Source organism: Megalops cyprinoides, chromosome 23 (genome assembly GCF_013368585.1).
Source record: "Megalops cyprinoides isolate fMegCyp1 chromosome 23, fMegCyp1.pri, whole genome shotgun sequence".
Taxonomy (NCBI): Eukaryota; Metazoa; Chordata; class Actinopteri; order Elopiformes; family Megalopidae; genus Megalops; species Megalops cyprinoides.
The window spans coordinates 14,259,080-14,277,989 of record NC_050605.1 but is presented as its reverse complement, the minus strand read 5'-3'; the positions used below and the strand labels follow the sequence as shown (position 1 = coordinate 14,277,989).

General features: G+C 46.8%; 1 protein-coding gene across 1 annotated transcript in view; it reads right to left on the bottom strand.

Annotated features, from left to right (window-relative positions):
* pot1 (protection of telomeres 1 homolog) overlaps positions 1-18,496 on the bottom strand; it is a 38,600-nt gene extending 20,104 nt beyond the window's left edge. The window contains exons 1-8 of the mRNA XM_036518461.1: positions 18,386-18,496; positions 17,791-17,863; positions 14,463-14,563; positions 11,090-11,197; positions 10,124-10,195; positions 9,489-9,603; positions 1,407-1,537; positions 215-508 (exon numbers count right to left, since the gene is read on the bottom strand). Of these exons, the coding sequence (XP_036374354.1) occupies positions 215-508; positions 1,407-1,537; positions 9,489-9,603; positions 10,124-10,195; positions 11,090-11,197; positions 14,463-14,563; positions 17,791-17,863; positions 18,386-18,496 (1,005 nt within the window). The remainder of the gene's footprint in view (positions 1-214; positions 509-1,406; positions 1,538-9,488; positions 9,604-10,123; positions 10,196-11,089; positions 11,198-14,462; positions 14,564-17,790; positions 17,864-18,385) is intronic.
* Positions 18,497-18,910: the final 414 nt, after the last annotated feature.

The following is an 18,910-nucleotide window of genomic DNA, read 5'->3' as shown; positions in this document are numbered from 1 at the left end:
CACGGTGACATTATCCAACCTGGTTTCACAGAGTGGCCCTAATGAGCCCGTTAAGCCTAGCATTCCCTCGATGGGAGAGAGAGCGAGAACCACAGCCGCCTCTCCTCAGAGGACACTCAGGTCAGGACCGTGTCCCGGGGGTGGAGACAGTGGACACCCCGGCCGAGAGCTGTGGACAGCGCCGGCTACACTGCGACGCGCGCCTTCTGCCTACCTTCAAAAGAGTGCAGTTCGAGTCCATCACAGCCTTGGCCAGCAGCTGGCAGGTGAGGTCGAAGTACACCTTGGGCTGGACGGAGGAGAGCCGGACGCAGGACGCAGGCGGCACGACGGCCTGGCTGGCGGCCCAGGCCCGCAGCCCCTCCACCGTGCGCCTGTCCTCCTCGCTGAAGTGGAAGGACTTGCTGGACGTGCGGGGGACCACCGGGCTGCCCACAGCGCCGTCGAAGGTCAGCGCGGAGTAGCCCAGGCTCGTCATCACGTTTACCGTGCCGTTGAACAGCTGGGTCTGTGCAGGGGCAGGATTAGAGGGGATCATGTAGTGACTGACAGGTTTAGAGTCAGGAAGAAGAACCACCCACCCAACATGTACAGTATATCTTAAAGCGGGTTCAGAAAAGGGCATGCTGAAATGCCATGGTGTTTTTATCAAGCCAGATCAATAACAGCGACAGTGTCAGTGGTCTGAAAAATAGTGAATGTGGTTTCTATGGTATGATACATGGTACATGTCGACTGGAGCAGTCTTTTACAGTCCAAACATGTGCAATCATCTGTGTCTGAATATAGGTTTTTCATCAGTGGGCTTTTGGTCTGTCCTTTCCTGGATGGGTTAAATAGACAAAGCCTATGGGTCCCAAGTGACTCAGTAGGTAAGTGGCATTATATAGTTGAATATAGTTATACAGCAGGATACACTCACTAAAAAAATTCAAGCTAAGCACCTCAGTACTCGCAAGCAGAAAAGCAGAATCTGCAAATCCAGTTCCTTTATCAATGGGGTGGACTACAACCCTTCAGCAACATTACTCACTGTGAACAGTAAATTCAATATCTTGCTGCTATTAGACAATCTTGACTTGATGCAGGACGTTAACCCACAAAGAGATTTTCTATCCACGGACAATCAACACTACTTTATAATGTAAGGTAATGTAATCACACTCGATCCAGTATCAAGCCACAGCAAAATGACATTTCCAATGCATCTTTCAGCCTCTCCCAGAACAGCATCATCAATCAGAAACGTGTGGACCCTCCCAATGAAGTGGCCTGTCTTTCACATTCAGGATATCACATTGCTCTGATTCCATTTGTACTGTGTATTGCGCATTACAAGGACATAATCCCCAAGTGCGAGCTCACACTGCATATTTGAGAAGAATGTGGTGAAGCGACGGTGGTACCTTGACTCTGTGGAGACGGACGATGTCGCCGATCTTGTAGATCTGGGGGTGGTCCTCCAGCTTGTCGCTGAATATGGTGCAGCCCAGCTTTACGTCAGACTGGTCTGTGATCTTCAGCGTGGAGCAGTAATCTAAGAGACAGCGGCATGCACATGCATACTCTCAAGGTCTGCATAACCATGGTGCAGAGCACAAATACTTTCACAGTCACTGTCTCATCAGATGAACAGAGAGGATATCTTCAATAGAATAAACCCTCAGATTCCATGAACAATATTATTATAAATCTGCTTTGAAGACAGTGTTACACAAGGTGACTTTCATGAATTACATCTGTACAACTGGAAATTGAAAGAAATAGTAGTTAAGAATCTTGCTCAAGGGTGCTACAGCCAGCTACAGCTACAAGCTTCAACTTTCTGCTTAGAAGCCTAATCCACTGCATCACAATATCATATGCGGAATACATAATAGGTCATGGAGTTCAAATAACGTTTTCATTGACAGAGTTTGTGCTCGTGTCCTGCATGAGTCTCTGTGTACCAAAAACAAGATCGCTCTGTGCTGGCCCGGTCTGAACGGTGACCTATGGGGGCCTTCAACTGAGACTGCACAGGCGTGAGGTGCCCCGAGTCTCTCACCTCACAAATCAATGACCCTACCTTGACATATATCTTCACTACATACTTTTCAAATAAAAGTCTGAGCACACCACCAAAAACAAAACAAAACAAAAAATGATACATTTTTACAGGTGTAAAAAGTTAAATGCATTAGATGTAATAAATCATTGCTTTCTTGGTGCTTCAGTCAATACGCTCTTTGTCTTAACCCTTAAAACGTACAGGTGCACAAAGTCAACTCGGAGTTCACTTCCACTCTGTATGCATTAAAGTTCTCCATTCGATTTGAATTTAATCCAAAGTTTAATAAGAAAAGAAAAGTGCAATCCAGATAAAACAGCCCCTGTTGCAACCTGTTGTCAATTATGAGCCCCTGGAAACAATTCAGAAAAACCGGGCGTTCTTTCGATCGAGAAGCTCACATTCAAACTATAATTAACTTCCACAGCGTGGATCTGTACTGTCAATTTCGATGCGGTTTGGGCACACTCAGATAAAAGGTATGAGTGGGTAGGTGTTAAGAGGGTGTGTGTGTACTGAGAGACACACAGAATGCACACACACACACACATACACACGCACACACACACACACACACACACACACACACACACACACACACATAGAGCACATGCTGAAACCACTTTGAAGTTCTAGTCACATCTTTCTCCGGGAGAAGATTATAACTCTCGTCAACACCTTCTCCTGGGGGGAAGACATTTCTCAGGTTGATTTGATTAAGCACCAGATAGCATGTATTATTGAAATTGGAATAAAACCAATGGTAGAAATCAATGAAAGAAAGAAAAAATTGTCATGAGCCTAAACTTGAAGAAAATTTGTTTTGAGAATACAAAGCACTCATTTGGTTTCAGTTAACAATGACCTGTTACTATGAGATACGTGATTAAAGCTTGGAAATGCTTTTTCCCCAGCTCGTAAACAACAAACACAGCCCCAGAGAAGCAGCTCTACTACTGGCAATCCTATAAATCCAAGCAGGTGTGCACCAACGTAAAGAAATAGCTCCACTGTGACCACACAATGGCCACCGCTGTCCAGTGAGACACTTTGGCTTAGGAACACTCTCCTTCCTGTGGCCTCATTTCCTCTTGTCTGTGTGTGTGTGTGTGGAGCTTCCACTCTGACTCAGCTGCAATCTGCATGTAGATGGAGAAGCCTTTGCCGCGGCAACAACTCCAGGGTGACAAAGTGACATTTTCATTTTCGGCACGCAAGTGTGTCTGAGGGGGACATTCGAGCCTCACCGCTGTGGAGCTTTGTGCTGAACTCTGACGGAAGAATTCCACCACGTATTGCATTTTTTTTCAGTTCTTACATGTCACCATGAGGTACCTGGACAGTTAAAGTACATTGTGTCCAAGCTGAAAATTGTAATATGCCCAAATATAATTTATACAAAGTGAGGCAGAAAGCACAATAGCAATTAGACTGAATACTTTGATGACTATGGATGATATTTTTGTGTGTCTGTGCATGTCTGCACACACTGTGTGCATAATTGCACCTCACTTTGCACGTGTATGTTTGTGTGTAATGTACATGTGTGACTTTGTGTGGGTGCACATATCTATGAACTGTGTGGATAACTGTATTTAGCTCTGCATGTGTTGTGTATGTGTGTGGGTGTGTGTGAGTGTGTGTGTGTGTGTGTGTGTGTGTGTATGTGTGTGGGTGTGTGTGAGTGTGTGGGTGTGTGTGTGTGTGTGTGTGTGTGTATGTGTGTGGGTGTGTGTGAGTGTGTGTGTGTATGTGTGTGGGTGTGTGTGAGTGTGTGTGTGTGTGTGTGTGTGTGTCTGCATGCTCTGTGTGTCCAGCTTGGCGTGTGATGACTTGGGGGCTTTTCACCAATTATCCCTGATGCAGGGTGAAATTACGTATTTGGATGAGCACATGGTCCAAACGCGCCGTTGACTTCAAGATGAGGGCTAATCAGCCTCTCCAAAACAGCCATATGAGTGTGCTGGTAGAGCACTGTGTTAAAACACTCTGAGGACTGATCACATTTGATTGATCCTGTGTGTCAGGGTTGGAGAGATAGACAGCGAGCAGTGACGGGTGTTGCAATCCCTGTGTGGAGCTGGGAGGGGGGGGGGGGAGGCAGTGACACTCCAGATCAGACAGCGCTCTTTTCACTGTCCCACAGCAAACGAGCCGGTTTGATCACGCACAAAGGAGCGCCTTTGAACACTTTGCTGCAATTTGCACTTTAATTCAGTTTTCCCTTCCACGAAAGAGCAGCCGGCATGCAAACGAGGGCGCCAGGTGCTCTCCTCTGCTTTCTCACACCTCCCTCTTCCCTCCTCTTCTCTCCCCTCCCCTCCTTTCGTCTCGAGACAGCGTCACGCTAAAAATAGCCCGCTCCGTGACAGAGTAATGTCACAGCTTGATCCGCCGGTGAGCAGGTCCCAGATCGGTCCGGTAAAGCCTGCCACTCTGGGGGCTCCGTCTCTCACAGCCACTGCCGCCTCTTAGCATCCAGTCCTTCGGGGGGGGCCAACGGACACCGGCTCCATCCTCAGCTCTGACAAAGCGAGCCCAACAACCGCATCCATCGTATCAGGCACACTCCTCACACCAAGGGTGTCCACAGCACTGCGTGCTTTAAAACCTACTACAGCAGCGCCGCAGCACTGATCTTATCCTCACAGCTACTGCCGAGTCGTAAATGCTACAATTATACTTGAAGTGGGATGAAATTGCTACTTCTTTGGAGGATATGCAGCAGCACCTGGTGAAGGGAGGCTGAGCAGGCGGCAGCTCATCCGCAAGCGCTCTGTCCAGCGGATGCCGGAGTAATAATGTACCCATGGTGCACTGCAGGCGCGGAGACGTTATTACTGCCATTCATTTCCTGTTTCTCTTGTTTGCTTTCCTGGCAATGGCTACCCCCGGGGGGGCGATCACACTGTCCCGAGACGTTGCGGGAAACGTCCAGAGTTAACTGCGGCCTGCTTCAACTCTCCCTCTCTCCAAACACAAAAAGTATTTTTTTTTTCCCCTCCCACTTTTTCCCCTGCTGTCACAATACAATAATAGCGTGAGTTATTTTCAAGTGAAAAAGCTACCGCGAGTGGCGTAATGCAAGTCAAAGCACAAAATAAATAAATAAATAGAAATAAACACGTCTTTCAGACTTCGCTGAAGTCTGCTATTTTTACGATCTGAAGTGAATATGTTTGCAGGAGGTTTGTTATTTCTTTGGCTCTTACTTGCATGGAAAATTGATCTCCCGAACAGCGCTTGCCATCTGGACACAATGAAGAACGCCGCTGACCATTCAGGGCCCTGATTAAATTGGACGAGAAGCCCAGCAGAGCCTTGCATATCAAAATCGAGTCAAACATCCACCGGCTCTATCGAGTGGAATAAACATCGATTTTCACCATTTAACACCGCCTTCCATGACAAGATCTAATGTGTGATCAATGCTTTGAATGTGTTAAGGCGGAGATAATTGCGTGCGGAGGGTCGCACCCGTGGCCGAGCGCCGGGGACTCGGAGCCAAGCCGTAATTGGTTTGGGTCCCGGTTCGCATCCCTCAGCGTGATCTACGCCGGCGACCGGCTGGTTATTCATCACGGGGTTTTGTGAGAGGGTCGATGAGATGACTAACTGCACCGCCTGACTAACAGCTTCTTCATGCTGCCAGTGTAAGAATGCGACACCGCGAGTGAGCGATTCTGCGGAGGGAAAGGAGCAGCAGGGAGGCCAAATGCTGTGGGAACTTTTTGGCTCGGCTGACAATACCGATAGGGAGTTGATGGAGAGGTCGGGCGGTACTAACCGGGAGTTGATGGAGAGAGTGCGCAGTTCTGACGGGGATGTGATGGAGAGAGTATGCAACGGTGATAGGGGATGTGATGGAGAGAGTACACAGCTCTGATAGGGAGGTAATGTAGAGAATACGCAGTACTGACAGGGAGGTGATGGAGAGAGCATGCAGTATGATAGGAGGGTAATGTAGAGAGAATGCAGTACTGACATGAGGGTGATAGACGAGAGAATGCATTACTGACAGGGATGCAATGGAGACAGTACACAGTACTGACTGGGAAGTAACGGAGAGAGTACCCAATACTAACAGGGATGTGGTGGAGAGAGTACGCACTACTGACAGGGATAAAATGGAGACAATACACAGCACTGACAGGGCGGTGATGGAGATATCAGGCAGTACTGACAGGAAGTTGATGGAGAGAGTGCACACTACTGAAAGGGATGTGTTAGGATGGACAGTGGGAACAGACATGAGGCAGTACTGACAGGGATGAGGTGGACAGTGGGGACAGACAGGGGGCAGTACTGACAGGGATGTGGTGGACAGTACTGACAGGGGTGAGGTGGACAGTGGGGACAGACAGGGGGCAGTACTGACAGGGATGTGGTGGACAGTGGGAACAGACAGGAGGCAGTACTGACAGGGATGAGGTGGACAGTACTGACAGGGGTGAGGTGGACAGCAGGGATAATGAGGAGCCAAGGAACAGGGAGCAGCTGTCTGAATGGCAGCCCTAAAAGGCACGGCATAAGGAGAAGCACTAAAGTGGCAGAAGAGCGGGTTTTTTAATTAGGCCCAGGGATTTAGCCTGATTCTGGCAGGGTAACACAGACAGTGCAGAATGAAAATGTTTGGAGGTGTCTGGTGAAGTGACATCACAGGCGCTGTGCTCATAATAAACCGCTGCCTGAACACATCGTTCCCGTAAACAAGAGGAGAAACACTGCACATCTGTCCGCGCTGTCCACATGCACGAGATCACATACACACAAACAGGCACGAAATGGAAAGTTCTCATAATTCCTCTTACACGCAGTGCACTACAGGGAGAGGGCTTGTTGTTGCAGCCTGCCTTCAGCAGATGGCGCTGTACAGCTTGTACAAATGTAGACGGGAAAAAAACGATGCATGGGGGGTTCAAATGTGGTGCATCACCGTCATGCGATTGCTCAGAAAAACAAAACAAAAGAAGAGGCGTTCAAAAAAAGGCTACTTCTCAATACTGCAAGTCTGTACAACAGAGGAAAGCACAGGGTTTAAAGCAAAGAACGGGAAACCATGAGACAGGCTTTATAATGAGGTGCAGTGGGTAAAGCCACAAAGAGCAGCCTGGAGTCCTGTATAAGGAGTAGGGCCTGGGGTCGAGGGTCATTCTGACAGTGTCATGGTTCTCTCCATCCCCCGCTCACACACGGCCTCTCCTGCTGGGGTGAGCGCAGCACCGTGGGACAACCCAGAAAGAGTCCGTTTTCTGTGTTCGGCAGTGGGACGATTTTGGAGGAGGCGTCCGGTGGACCTGCCTCTCCAGAGGGGGCTGAGCGGCTTGATGGGACGTCTGAATCGCAGAGGGAAACAGAGCTACGCTCCCTGGGAATCCGGTGTTCCCCCAGCTGGATAAGAAGCCCCACCAGAGAGCCCCCTTGCGCGCCCCCCCGGCTGGGGGCCCTCATTCTGCTACACACAGACATCCGCTTGTTTACTCTGCTGTCTGTTCCTCTGCGCTCCTTTCATGTCTCTGACAGGTTGGCAATTCAGATGCACTTTTATCCCTTTTTCAACCTTAATCAGTCTTTCCTGTTTTAAAGGGAAACTTATAATATCATATGCTCTGGGGCGCCGCCAGGGGGGTTACCATCTGGGGGGAATTCTCCTCCCGCTGACGTGATCAAGTGAAGTTACAGCGCATTTTGCGCGCACCTTTACCACTCTGCCGTTTCGTAGCATCCTCATTAAACCATCATTAAATATCTGCGATGCGAGATCTAGGGTGTTGATTTAATTCTCCGACGACGTGGTGCTGAATTATGTATGAAGTTAATCGTGCTGTAAGACTGGGGAAGCACAGTAGAGTTTATTAATAAAGAGGCTATTTATCTACTACAGAGATGGACATCATTTAGGTTTGGGGAAAATATAAGGCTTTGGTCTCCGCTGTTGTGAAAAGACAGCTTTCTTTTTTCATTTTAATTTGCAAGCATTTATTGATCTGAGCCACTTCAGAGAGAGCTTTATATTCCAGGTTTGAAAATGAAGGAGGGAGGGGCGCGCACATCAGCCACACAGCTTAAAAGGAAGCGGACTGATTCGTCAGTGCAGAGAGGGAGACAGTGGGAAGATGGCTGCAGCACTCGGTCTCAAACACAATCAGCCTGCAGGAGGCTAAGGGCCCACCACTGTGATCAAAATATTCTGCAGCCCGTATGCCTTCACTACGAAATCCACCACTGTACTGAACATCTCCCCACCCATCTTACACTCATCACTGAGCCCATAGGGAGAGGGACCACACATCACACACACACACACACACACACACACACACACACACACACACACACAGAGAGAGATAACATGAATGCACAATTCATATAAGCTTGCTTCCACATACATGCATGCATGGACACACACATGCACACACAGGGAATATGCATGTACAAATGCGCATAAGCTTGCTTAAACATACACGCATGCAGATATACACATGCATGCATACATGCATAGGTGCACACACGAACAAACGTGCACGCAAGCGTACTTACACATGCAACAACGGACATGCAGACATGCAGGCACTCGTGCGCACAAATTCCCGCTCGTGAGAACACACACCTCCACACATGCACACAGAGGAGGCAAACAGGAAGTTTATGCAGCAATAAGGCATCTGGGTGACATGAGACAGCAGTCATACCTACAGCGTCCTTTACAATATAAAGCATCGATCATAGGAAGACTAACATAGAGCAGCGCTTCTCTCTGCAGAAGACCCAGGCATCCCGCCCTCCCTGATCACCCCTGCAGTTTGCGCGTGAGGTGTGAGGAAGTGTGGCTGAGTCTCACAGCGCTTTAGCCCACAGGCCCTGCTGTAGCATGTTTCAGTCATAGATCATGGAGGAACAGGGCATGACACCAATGAGGGCCGGATCGGTGAGGTACAGGATGTGCAGAGGCATCCACACATGGGGAGGCAGCCACCCGCCTGCACCCAACCGTCCAATCAGCCCTCTCCTTCCCTCTGCAACCGCACACCAAACAGCCTATCAGCTTCGAGCTGCAGATTAGCGGTGCGATCGGTCATGTTGCTATGTACTAAGAGACTCTGAACACACTGTGACCATGTACATGAAAAAAGACCCTTTCTACAAGACTTCCCCTCTGCATCACCCTGAAAGTGTCAGCCCTTCGCAACAAAAAGAAGAAAGCTAAGGGTTGAGCTGACACACCTTGGAACACACAGTGCTAATTGAACGTGTTTCATGTCCCGTAACGGCAAGCGTGTGTGTGAGGGGAAGGCATGTGTTGAACAAGGACTTTCAGCTGCTTTCTTGATCATGATGATACGGGCTTTGATAGCATGTGCGTGTACCTCGCTGGGATGCAATCTCCGAAGGGAATTCATGTTCGTGTGAAGATCACAGACAGAAGGAGAACGCTTACCGGTCCCTTTTGTGCGAAATGGCTGTTTGAAAAACGTCACGATGCCGTAGACGTTGACAACCATTCCCGGCTTCAAGTCCTTAAGCGCAGCGTAAGTGTATTTTGTTTTATGGGCCTGAAAAACACACAAAAAAAAAAACAGCAGCTAGTAAAAGACATCACTGGAATGAACTCGCATAGTTGGCCCCATTAGAGCCGTCTTTAGAGCCGTCTTTAGAGCCCACGGAGCTCGTTAGCGCAGATGGACCCGCCTCTACCCAGCATGCCTCTCACTGCCAGCAAGGCCCTAAATGGAAGTGACGGCTGTGGCAAATGACCAGGAGGAGCAGTGGCTGGACATTGGGAGCCTTTTCCTTGGGAGAGAACGAGTGCGTTTTACTCCATAGGCAACAGGCAGCGCACACACGCACACACACATACACACACACACACACACAGTCATTTGTTGCCACCCAGGAGGCGACAATGCCCTTAAGCCCTCTCAGATCTGAGCATGGTTTCCAGGCAGGACTGCATTTTACAAACACTTTTATCACAGAAGGCAACTCCACTCTGCCTCTGCACCAGTGAGGGCACTCTGGAGGTTCACCTGCTTTCATAAATGAGCTACTTTATGAATATTATTCAGATCTGACCTCGACGCTGGCTGCTGTGGTCCAGGTTGGGGTGGCGGATGCACTGGGCCCCGGGGCAGGAGGACGGCAGACCTGATGCACAGGAAGAGACACACACGTAACCCTCAGCTCATTCGTTATCGTGACGCTATCGTGACTGCTACAGCTGGCATGTAAGAATGCGTACAAAACTGAACAGCAGTGTGGAGCAGCAGACAGGACACTGGGCGTTTGCGTCCTGGGTGCAGCAAAGCTATTATACCCTTGAGGAAAGGTGCTCTGCCTGAATTGCTTCAACAAATATGCACATATAAATGTATACATGTCAAATCTAAGCTGGGGGAATTCCCCTGTATAAGGGCCTCTTCAAAGCAAATAAGCATTACCTCTGCTTACATAATTTAGCTGAAGTCCTTACCCAAGGCAACCTCCAATACAATTACCCGACACTAATAAGAGACCATAATATTAAACAAAATCAAATATAAAACACTACCAAGGTTATAATTTCATTTTCAAATAAATTATTACATGTTAAAACAGAATCAGTTATTGAGCAAGATTCTCATCAGTTCGGAGTGAAAGTACATCATAAAAAGGGGTTTGCTCAACAGAGCAATGAATGCATGAAATAAAGATTTATTAGATTTTTCTCTCAAAGCTTTACCTCCAGAAATACAGCTGTGCATGCCAGCTATATTAAACAGATATCACTGATTTTCATCTCATACTTAAAAGCAGATATCTGTTATTCTGCTATTCTTAGGTGTTGATGAGGTGTAAGGGTAGAAATGAAACAGAAAAAGAAAAAGTCTAAAGTCTATTTATAATCCGTTCCTCAAATGAAGGTTCTGTAAGAACGGGCTGGCAAGCTCGGAGAAAGCCTTTGACGGTGTGCTCAGGGCAGGTGAGGGAAGGTTCAACAGCTGGGTATGTCCTCCTCAGGCTGACAGCAGGGATTCAGGGGTGCAGGGGTGCCCCACTCACGTAAACACAGGCCTCGTTCCCGGACAGCTGCAGGTTACAGGGGTGCAGCCCATCTTTTTGAGCGGTAGGCGACCCGCCCACTGTGAACCCCGCCATGACCAGCACGTCCTGGACAACACAGACAGAGAGAAGGAACAAAAGACCAACGACATCACTGCCACGGAGCAATGAGGTGGAACCAAGGATGCGTGTGTATCATATCACTGGAGACACACAGGAGAAGTGACAGGTTTAGCACTGCCTGCAGTCAATTTTCAATCTGACAATTCACACAATTCATGTTACATTTCAGTTTTTTTTTTTTTTTTAACATTTACAAGAAAGCTTTTCATTTGTTTCAAATTTAGCGAGGGCTAAATAAACCTGTAGTTTTACTTGCAGGCTACATGCATACCCACATTACCAGCTCTGCATGCGGTTGCAGCTCAGCAGGGGATTACTGGAGAAAACATCTTCATTCAGACAGAGGAAGAAGAGCAGCGCTGTTGGGGAGGGGGGGGGGCTGGGGAGGGGGTGAAAACAGGCAAAAGCAGTAAAAGTGAGAAAAGGAATGCCTTTAAGCTGTTAGGGAGATGAAAGTACAAATAGGCACTTGGCAGCCGCACACACAAATGTGGGGATATTTTGGAAGGATCAGTGAACAACTTCAGGCGAAGTGGTTTCATAAGAGACGCTGAACGGCGCAGACAAAATTAGCTAATGAAATTGCAGTCTCCATACGTAGCAAAATGCGGGGGATGTCCTTTTTTGCCTCTGCTGATGCCAAGGGGATTCACGCTAGGCTGGGGCCGATACCTGATATTATGACCGGCCAATATTTGCAGGCCTTCGCACAGCCATGAAAGGTGCACAGCGTGGAAAAACTATAGGACTCTGAGACTAGGTAGTCGAATTTTGATATTGTCCAGGCCTACTTGAACCACATAACATGTGGTCTGCACCTACTTTATTACTGAGTTCTCGCACTACAGAATTTCCCACTCTGAGAGAAAACCACTTCTCCCCTCAAGGAATCGATCGAGTAGCATAGTAGAGATAGGCAATTCACGTGAAGACACTCTTAGACATTTTACGTTTCTAAAACAACATCTTTTCATCTTAATTATGCTTCTTCTTTATTCTGTTCAATCTCTTCGCAATTCGTATAATTGTAAATTATTGGCAGCAGTTACTACCGCATTCTGCCCCATTTATTAAACACTATTCATGTCTTGTCTTGAATGTGTTTGTTATGTCAGTAAAATAAGCTCAGCTAAATTGAACTGAGACATCAAGAGTGGCGACAAGGGGAGAGATCTACGGAGGGAGAGAGAACAGAATGAAGTCGGCTGTAATATAACTGGAGGGATTCCAGTAACGGCTCACCAGAACATCTTCGGCTGCAAGAACAAGTCCTCCAGTATTAAGATAATCGTTTTTCGGGGTGGGGAGGGGGATATGCGCCTCGCCTCTGACTGTCTGACAGTGTTCCTTTAAACTGCTTTCAACCGCAGACAAAAGAGAGGAAGATAAGGTAACACTAATCATTTTACAGTGGATTATGTAAACCGCCGCTCTGTGGAGAGGTCTCCCTACCCATACATCACGGCGGCTTGGATGTCACGTCACGTTCAGCACTGCGAAACCTTTGCCACTGAAGCTGAGCGAGAAAGAGAGAAGAGAGAGAGAGAGAGTGCAAAAGAGAGCGGGAGAGATGGGGGTGAGGGGGGGGGGGGGGTGTGCTGCTCCAGGGGCTTGTGTCGGCCGTCTGGAGCCACTCTTGTCCTAACATCTCTTCCTGTCGTGTCTCAGCCACACGGCAGCGCTTCAGGCACCCAAGGTAAATTACTCTGTCTCTCTTTGCCATGCGAATGACTGCACCTCAGAGCCATCACCAGACCAGAGCTCTTCTGCAAATGTGAGCATTTTATTTTTTTTCTGCACAGCACTCCTTTTTGACTGGAGCCCTGGCAAAAAATGTAGAGTTAAAAATGTAGGGCAAAACTGTAAAAGTCTGTGATATCTCTCTCTCTCTCTCTCACACACACACACACACACACACACACTCATATAGACCAAGTGTGTGCAAGCACAATAGGCAGAAACACAGAGGTAGCAAGGGAGGTCAACACAGTACAACACAGCAAGGATCCACAAACTGAAGGGCAACAGATTTAACTTGCTTTCAGCCACTGCTGTGTTTCGTAAGGCCTGCTTTATTTCGACAATTGTGCAAAGACTTATATAATCCTTCCACTCTGAAGTTTACTTGTCGCTTGGCAAAGCATTCAGATGCGACAGACTGGAGCTCTGAATTCTCGCCCTACGTGTCAATGCCTCCGATGTCTCTTTAAGGATTAGATTCTTACTCGTCAACCACCCCCCCCCTTCCCGCAAAAAAAAAAAAAAGAATAAATGCATTCCTCAGATAAAAACAGAACCAAACTCCAGGCTTATTTTTATGGCTATTAGGACATGCCTCGCGCCCATCGCTTCGTGTGCTGTACACCAGCTCTCGGAAAAGGAGCCGATGATGAAAGCGAGCCTTTGAGACAAATTACAGCGCGCCAGCAGATTCTGCTGCTGTCCAGTTTCCCGGCACACAAAGGAGCGGACTCCGACAAAAGGAGCGGGAAGGCGGCTCCGCTCCTCAAGGAGAAAGCCCAGCTCTGCAGATCTGTTTACACAAAGCGCCTTAAACCGGGGGATTAAAGGCACAGCTTTCTGCGGCGTTATCTTACAAACAACCGACACATCGCTTCCAGGGGTCAGTTTGGAGAGAGAGAGAGAGAGAGAGAGAGGGATGCACCGTGTTTCTGCAGACGAGGACACATGTAGATCTGGAGACGGGCGCTGACGCAGGGGGGACCGCGGCGGGGAGGGGGGGGTTGGGGTGGCATCTGCGCTGAGAGATGGAGACCACGCACTAGGCCCGGTGATGGCTCTCTGACAGGCTGACATACCGCTAGCTGTCACCACTGACAAGGACGTTCATTGTCAAGGTAGAGAGTCAGTCACACACCGCGAAGTCTATGTCTTACTTTAATTTTCTTTTATAATACAGGAGGCTTTGTTGTCCCCGTCCTTCAAAACAAAACAACAAAATAAACCCTCCGGTTGTTTCAAGGATAAGCCCACAGCGATGTCTTTGTCTTATTTTATTTTATACATTTTTGTTTTCGCAGTGATTGAGCTAAAGCACCTCGGAGTGGTGTCTGATATCCCCACAGCGCACAGTCTAGACATATGATCTCAGCAGAGAGCGGGCCATCGCGCACAACAGAACGCTCAGAGAGGGTAAACACACACGGGGCCAGACGGACGCTGTCGGCTGGTCACTGGCTGGTGCGGCCACACGCCACTGGCGGCCGGAACGAGAGGGGGAGGAGCCTACCCCTTGACTGACACTCTGGGAGAAGTCCTTGGCCAGCGCTCCAAACAGGATGGCATTGATTGACGTGGGCCCTGAAGGCAGGCTCTGCTGATGGTCGTGTTCTGTGAGAGACGGAGAAGAAAATTAGATGAGGCAGCAATGAACTTGGTAATAATATCACTGTACATATCTGATGCTAGACAGGCAGGAAGGAGGGACATGTCACAGCTTCACAGGTAAAGGGTCCATTGTTCACACCCTGCTTTAAGTGGGTAAATGCTCCTTCGGAGGACCCCTGCCTCTTTTTAAGGAAGATGCCCAGATGTTATCGTTGCTCTGTTTTTCTCCCACACTCCCAAGAGTATATTAGTCATATCATCAAAACTGCGTGTGTGTATCTATGCATGCGTGCGTGTCAGGCTTAGTCTGATGTCATACCCTGAGTCAGCAGGGTTACTGCAAAAGTGGACGGGCGTCTGATGGCTTGGTGCATTTTTTTTTTTTTTAACGACGGTATGTGCACAAAATATTTCTGCTGAAAGCACATGTGTTTGGAAGGAATTCTGACCTCCTTTGTTGCTTACTTCAAAGGTTTCACCGCCAGAGGCTAGACTCTGCACTAATCACACCAGTTTTGTCACTTCTTAAAAAGAAAAACAAAGGTCATTTCCAGACCAATGCACAAAGCTGGTTAGCCGTACATCTTCATCCGTTCTTTCTTTACAAAAAAAAACAATCATCTAGGGGCTTTTGGGCGTGTCGAGTTCAGAAATGATGGTCATTCGTGATGATGATTTGTATTGCTTTACTTTCCCTTCGACCAAATCAACCTAAAGTGAAATACTGACCTTTACTGCAAAATCACCCTGGGCTCAATCTGAACTCTAACAGCATGCACAGCACCTCATTTGACTTGTAATGACTTTGAGTTTAGAGGAAAAAAAATTCCCAAACTCAGAGGGAATTATTAAATTGAGGGATTATTAGATGGACAGACTCAAACAGCCTGATTGAAACTTTGGCCACGACTTTGGAGAGCCCCCTGTTCTTCATATTAAGTGCAGTAGGGTCTTTAACGACCGCAGGGAGACTTCGGTTTAATGTCTCATTCAAAAGACGACACCTCCCCAAGCACAGTATTCCCTGTACTGGGGTATTTGCCTTCTCTTTGGTCCAGAGGCAAGACTACCACCCACTGGCTCAGAAACACTACTTCTAGCACCAAGCTGGTATACCCAAGATCTCCTATCCAAACACCAATCAAGCAAAATTACCAGGCTATGTTTTTGCTACCTACGATTTCACCCTTATAAAGCCAAATATGGCTAGAACTACGTAACTAATAATGACTGGTTAACACTGATATGAGGCCTCTTACCTTAGACTTGTTAAGTGAGTGGCATCTATGTGGGATTTTAAAATCTTCCATGTTGAAGCTGTGATCAGGGCCTTTCCAGTGACTTCCAACCTTATGTCACACCGCAGTTAGCCCCCCCACTGTGACATTGCCCACCCCCCTTGACTAACAGCATTTACTTCCACTGTCAACTGAGCTTGCAGCTCTAGGTAATAAAACAATGTGATCAGGACACATTGTGGAACGAGTCACACTTGTCACTGAATAGCTTTCAGGGTCAGAAGCGATGCAGGGAGTTATTTGAGATGCTCAGAGAAATGTCTCACTCAATTCGTGATTTTCCTCAGTTTAGCTCCTAGCAAGTATTTAATCACAGACCTTGCTTTGACATTGGAAACTCACTGAGGAAGTAGAGGAGGGTGTCTTATATTATAATCAGGTTAAAAAAGGTTGCAGTAATCACAGGCCGCAAAACTATGGCAATTTGTTAAGGACATTTGAAAGATCATGCAATCAGTACACTTTTGAAGTTTGCCATTTTAACAGTGTGGTGTAGTAGTTAAGATGGGGGACCTTTTAGTGAGGTGTAGGCAGCTCTCATTTCAGAGCCATCTGCTTTACAATAACCCAAGTCCACTATACACATAAACATGACCGCTTTAATTATTTTGACACAAGATCCTTATTTCTGACGAGAAAGTGAGAAAGAGGAGGAGGAAAAAAAAAGCACCAACAAAAGGCAGCTAACAAAGAAAGTATGAGAAGGGAACAGTGATTATCGAACACAAATCAGTGGCCTTTGCATAGTTTGTTGTGTCATTATTCTTCTTTTAGCTTCATGTTTTCCTTCAGTGAACTCCCGAGCGGGAGCTGGAGAAGATTTGTTCAGTGTATCCTTCTAACATGTGTCTCGTTCCCACTGTAAACGACAGACACCAGCCCGAGGACCCTGATGCGCGTCTTACTGTTCTCCTGTCCAGCAGTTGCTGTCACGCAGTGTTCATCACAATATGTAATGTTTATACAGCACTTCATAACTCAGAATGTACAAATGTGTACAATCTGTTTATACTTTTAATGTCTTATGAATGTGTGACTCAAAATATGTAATGCTGTTATTTTTATGAAAGCTACAAAATTTGCCCTGGATCTGTAAGCAAATACACCCTGTAATCCTCTCTGGCTGACAGTGTGTTTAAGAATGAAGGAAAATCTGGAAAGAAATGAGGAGCAGATGCGATCTTACGGAAGCAAGTTCAAGAGCACTGAAAAAGCCCATACTCAAACTAGGATTAGTACTGACTGTTCATTTTGCAGACAGTTGAAGCCTGTGAGCATGTTTTGGCCTTGAGGTCACCTTCAGCATGGCATACATTAAACAACATCAAGGCAATTAGCACGTGTCCAGTTAATAATGCCGGTACTGATCGAAGTGTTAGTGCGCAACTTCATTCTGTCAGCCGTCCTTGTAGTAACCTGGTAATTGATGAATGAGCCGGCACAGAAAAGCGCCATGCCTCCTACACAAATGTGACGGTTACAGTCATAAGTTATGGGCATAAACGTGACTCAGATAATACACGCATCTTTCCACATGATGCCCTGTTAAACTGAGAAAAAAAAAAGATAACATTTCTATGATTCAACATTATGAGCATTTTCGGTCTGCGGCGAAGTACGCGAGAAAATAATGTTCTCAAAATAGTCTTATCTTAGCACTGTGAGTCACTATGCAAACCAGTCTCCAAGTAGAGATTTGTACAACACTGACTTTACAATGAAGCCAAAAAATAGATTAAAAAAATCCTATTAAAATAAATGCAGACAAACTGCTTCAAGAGATGCTAGGCAGCCAGAAAGCAGAGACACAATGGCCAGTACGGGCTCCCTCGATTTCAACAGAATAAATTATTTTACACAGAGGAAAAATGCGATGGGTTTGTCAAGAAGTATCGAGTTAACATTATACCCTTATCATACAAGCATTTGTACCTTGTACCACGGTCTTCAGGATGTAGTCATCATCCTCCAAGGAAACTAAAGGGTACTTCTGAACAACTTTCCCCTGAAGGGTAGAAGAGAAGAAAAAGTCAGCCATCTCCATCAAGGCCATGTGTACCTCTTCAATGGATTGTACTCTATCTTTTGATAAAGACATAGCCCTTCAAAATACCTCCAGTACTGAATGAATGACATCTAATTCATACGACAATGAAACAAATTTAATACATTAAAGTAAAAATGTATTTAAAATATAAAATGATCCATGAGACTTTATATGTGTCACTGTTGTGACAGATAAGCTCAGGCAAAGACCACATCTTATCTGTCCATAAGAGGGTATCTATTAAATCTAACTGCAATGCCCTTCACCCCCACCCACCATGTTAACACAACTGTTAAATGCCAAAAATGCTATAAGCTTTAGCACTGTTGAGCCAGACAATAAATCATTAAAAGGGAGAGTTAAATTAAAGGTAAGCAAGGGAAATATAAACAAGGACAAAGCAGATTGCAATTAATTTTAATGCACTCTCTATTACCTGTGTTATCAATAAAGCCTGTATTACTGAGAGGCAGGACCCACCTTCACACACTTGTTCGTGGTGGGAGAGGTGCGGTTCAGCTGCGGTATAGGAATCCTCTGAAGGTGAGAGGGAACCTGTGTCCCGGGATCCGTGACCACGTGAACAGGCATGACGGCAGCGACACCTGAAACGAGTCAGCAAATCAGTTAGGGGCCGTATCATCACAGGTAAAGCCATGGGTTTAAGGCCGACATTACCCATAATTCAGTATGTGAAGTGAGCACGAGACAGCACAGAGTAAACAGAGCTAGGATGGGACTAATCATTATATTGCACGACGTGCATTTAGCAGATGCTCTTATCCAGAGCGACCTCCAGCACAAAAGAACATAAGTGTATCCATTCAAGTCGAGTGAGCAACAGTTCCAACCAGGCTGACAACACTCCCAGATCAGTCAGCTCTTTAATCAGTGAGCTCTTTCAAGCTTAGAACCTATGATCAGCTGTACATACTAATTCAAAATGCTACTACAAGATCATACTTTTACCCTCCAATGCAAATGTAGGATTGACTAATTCACAAT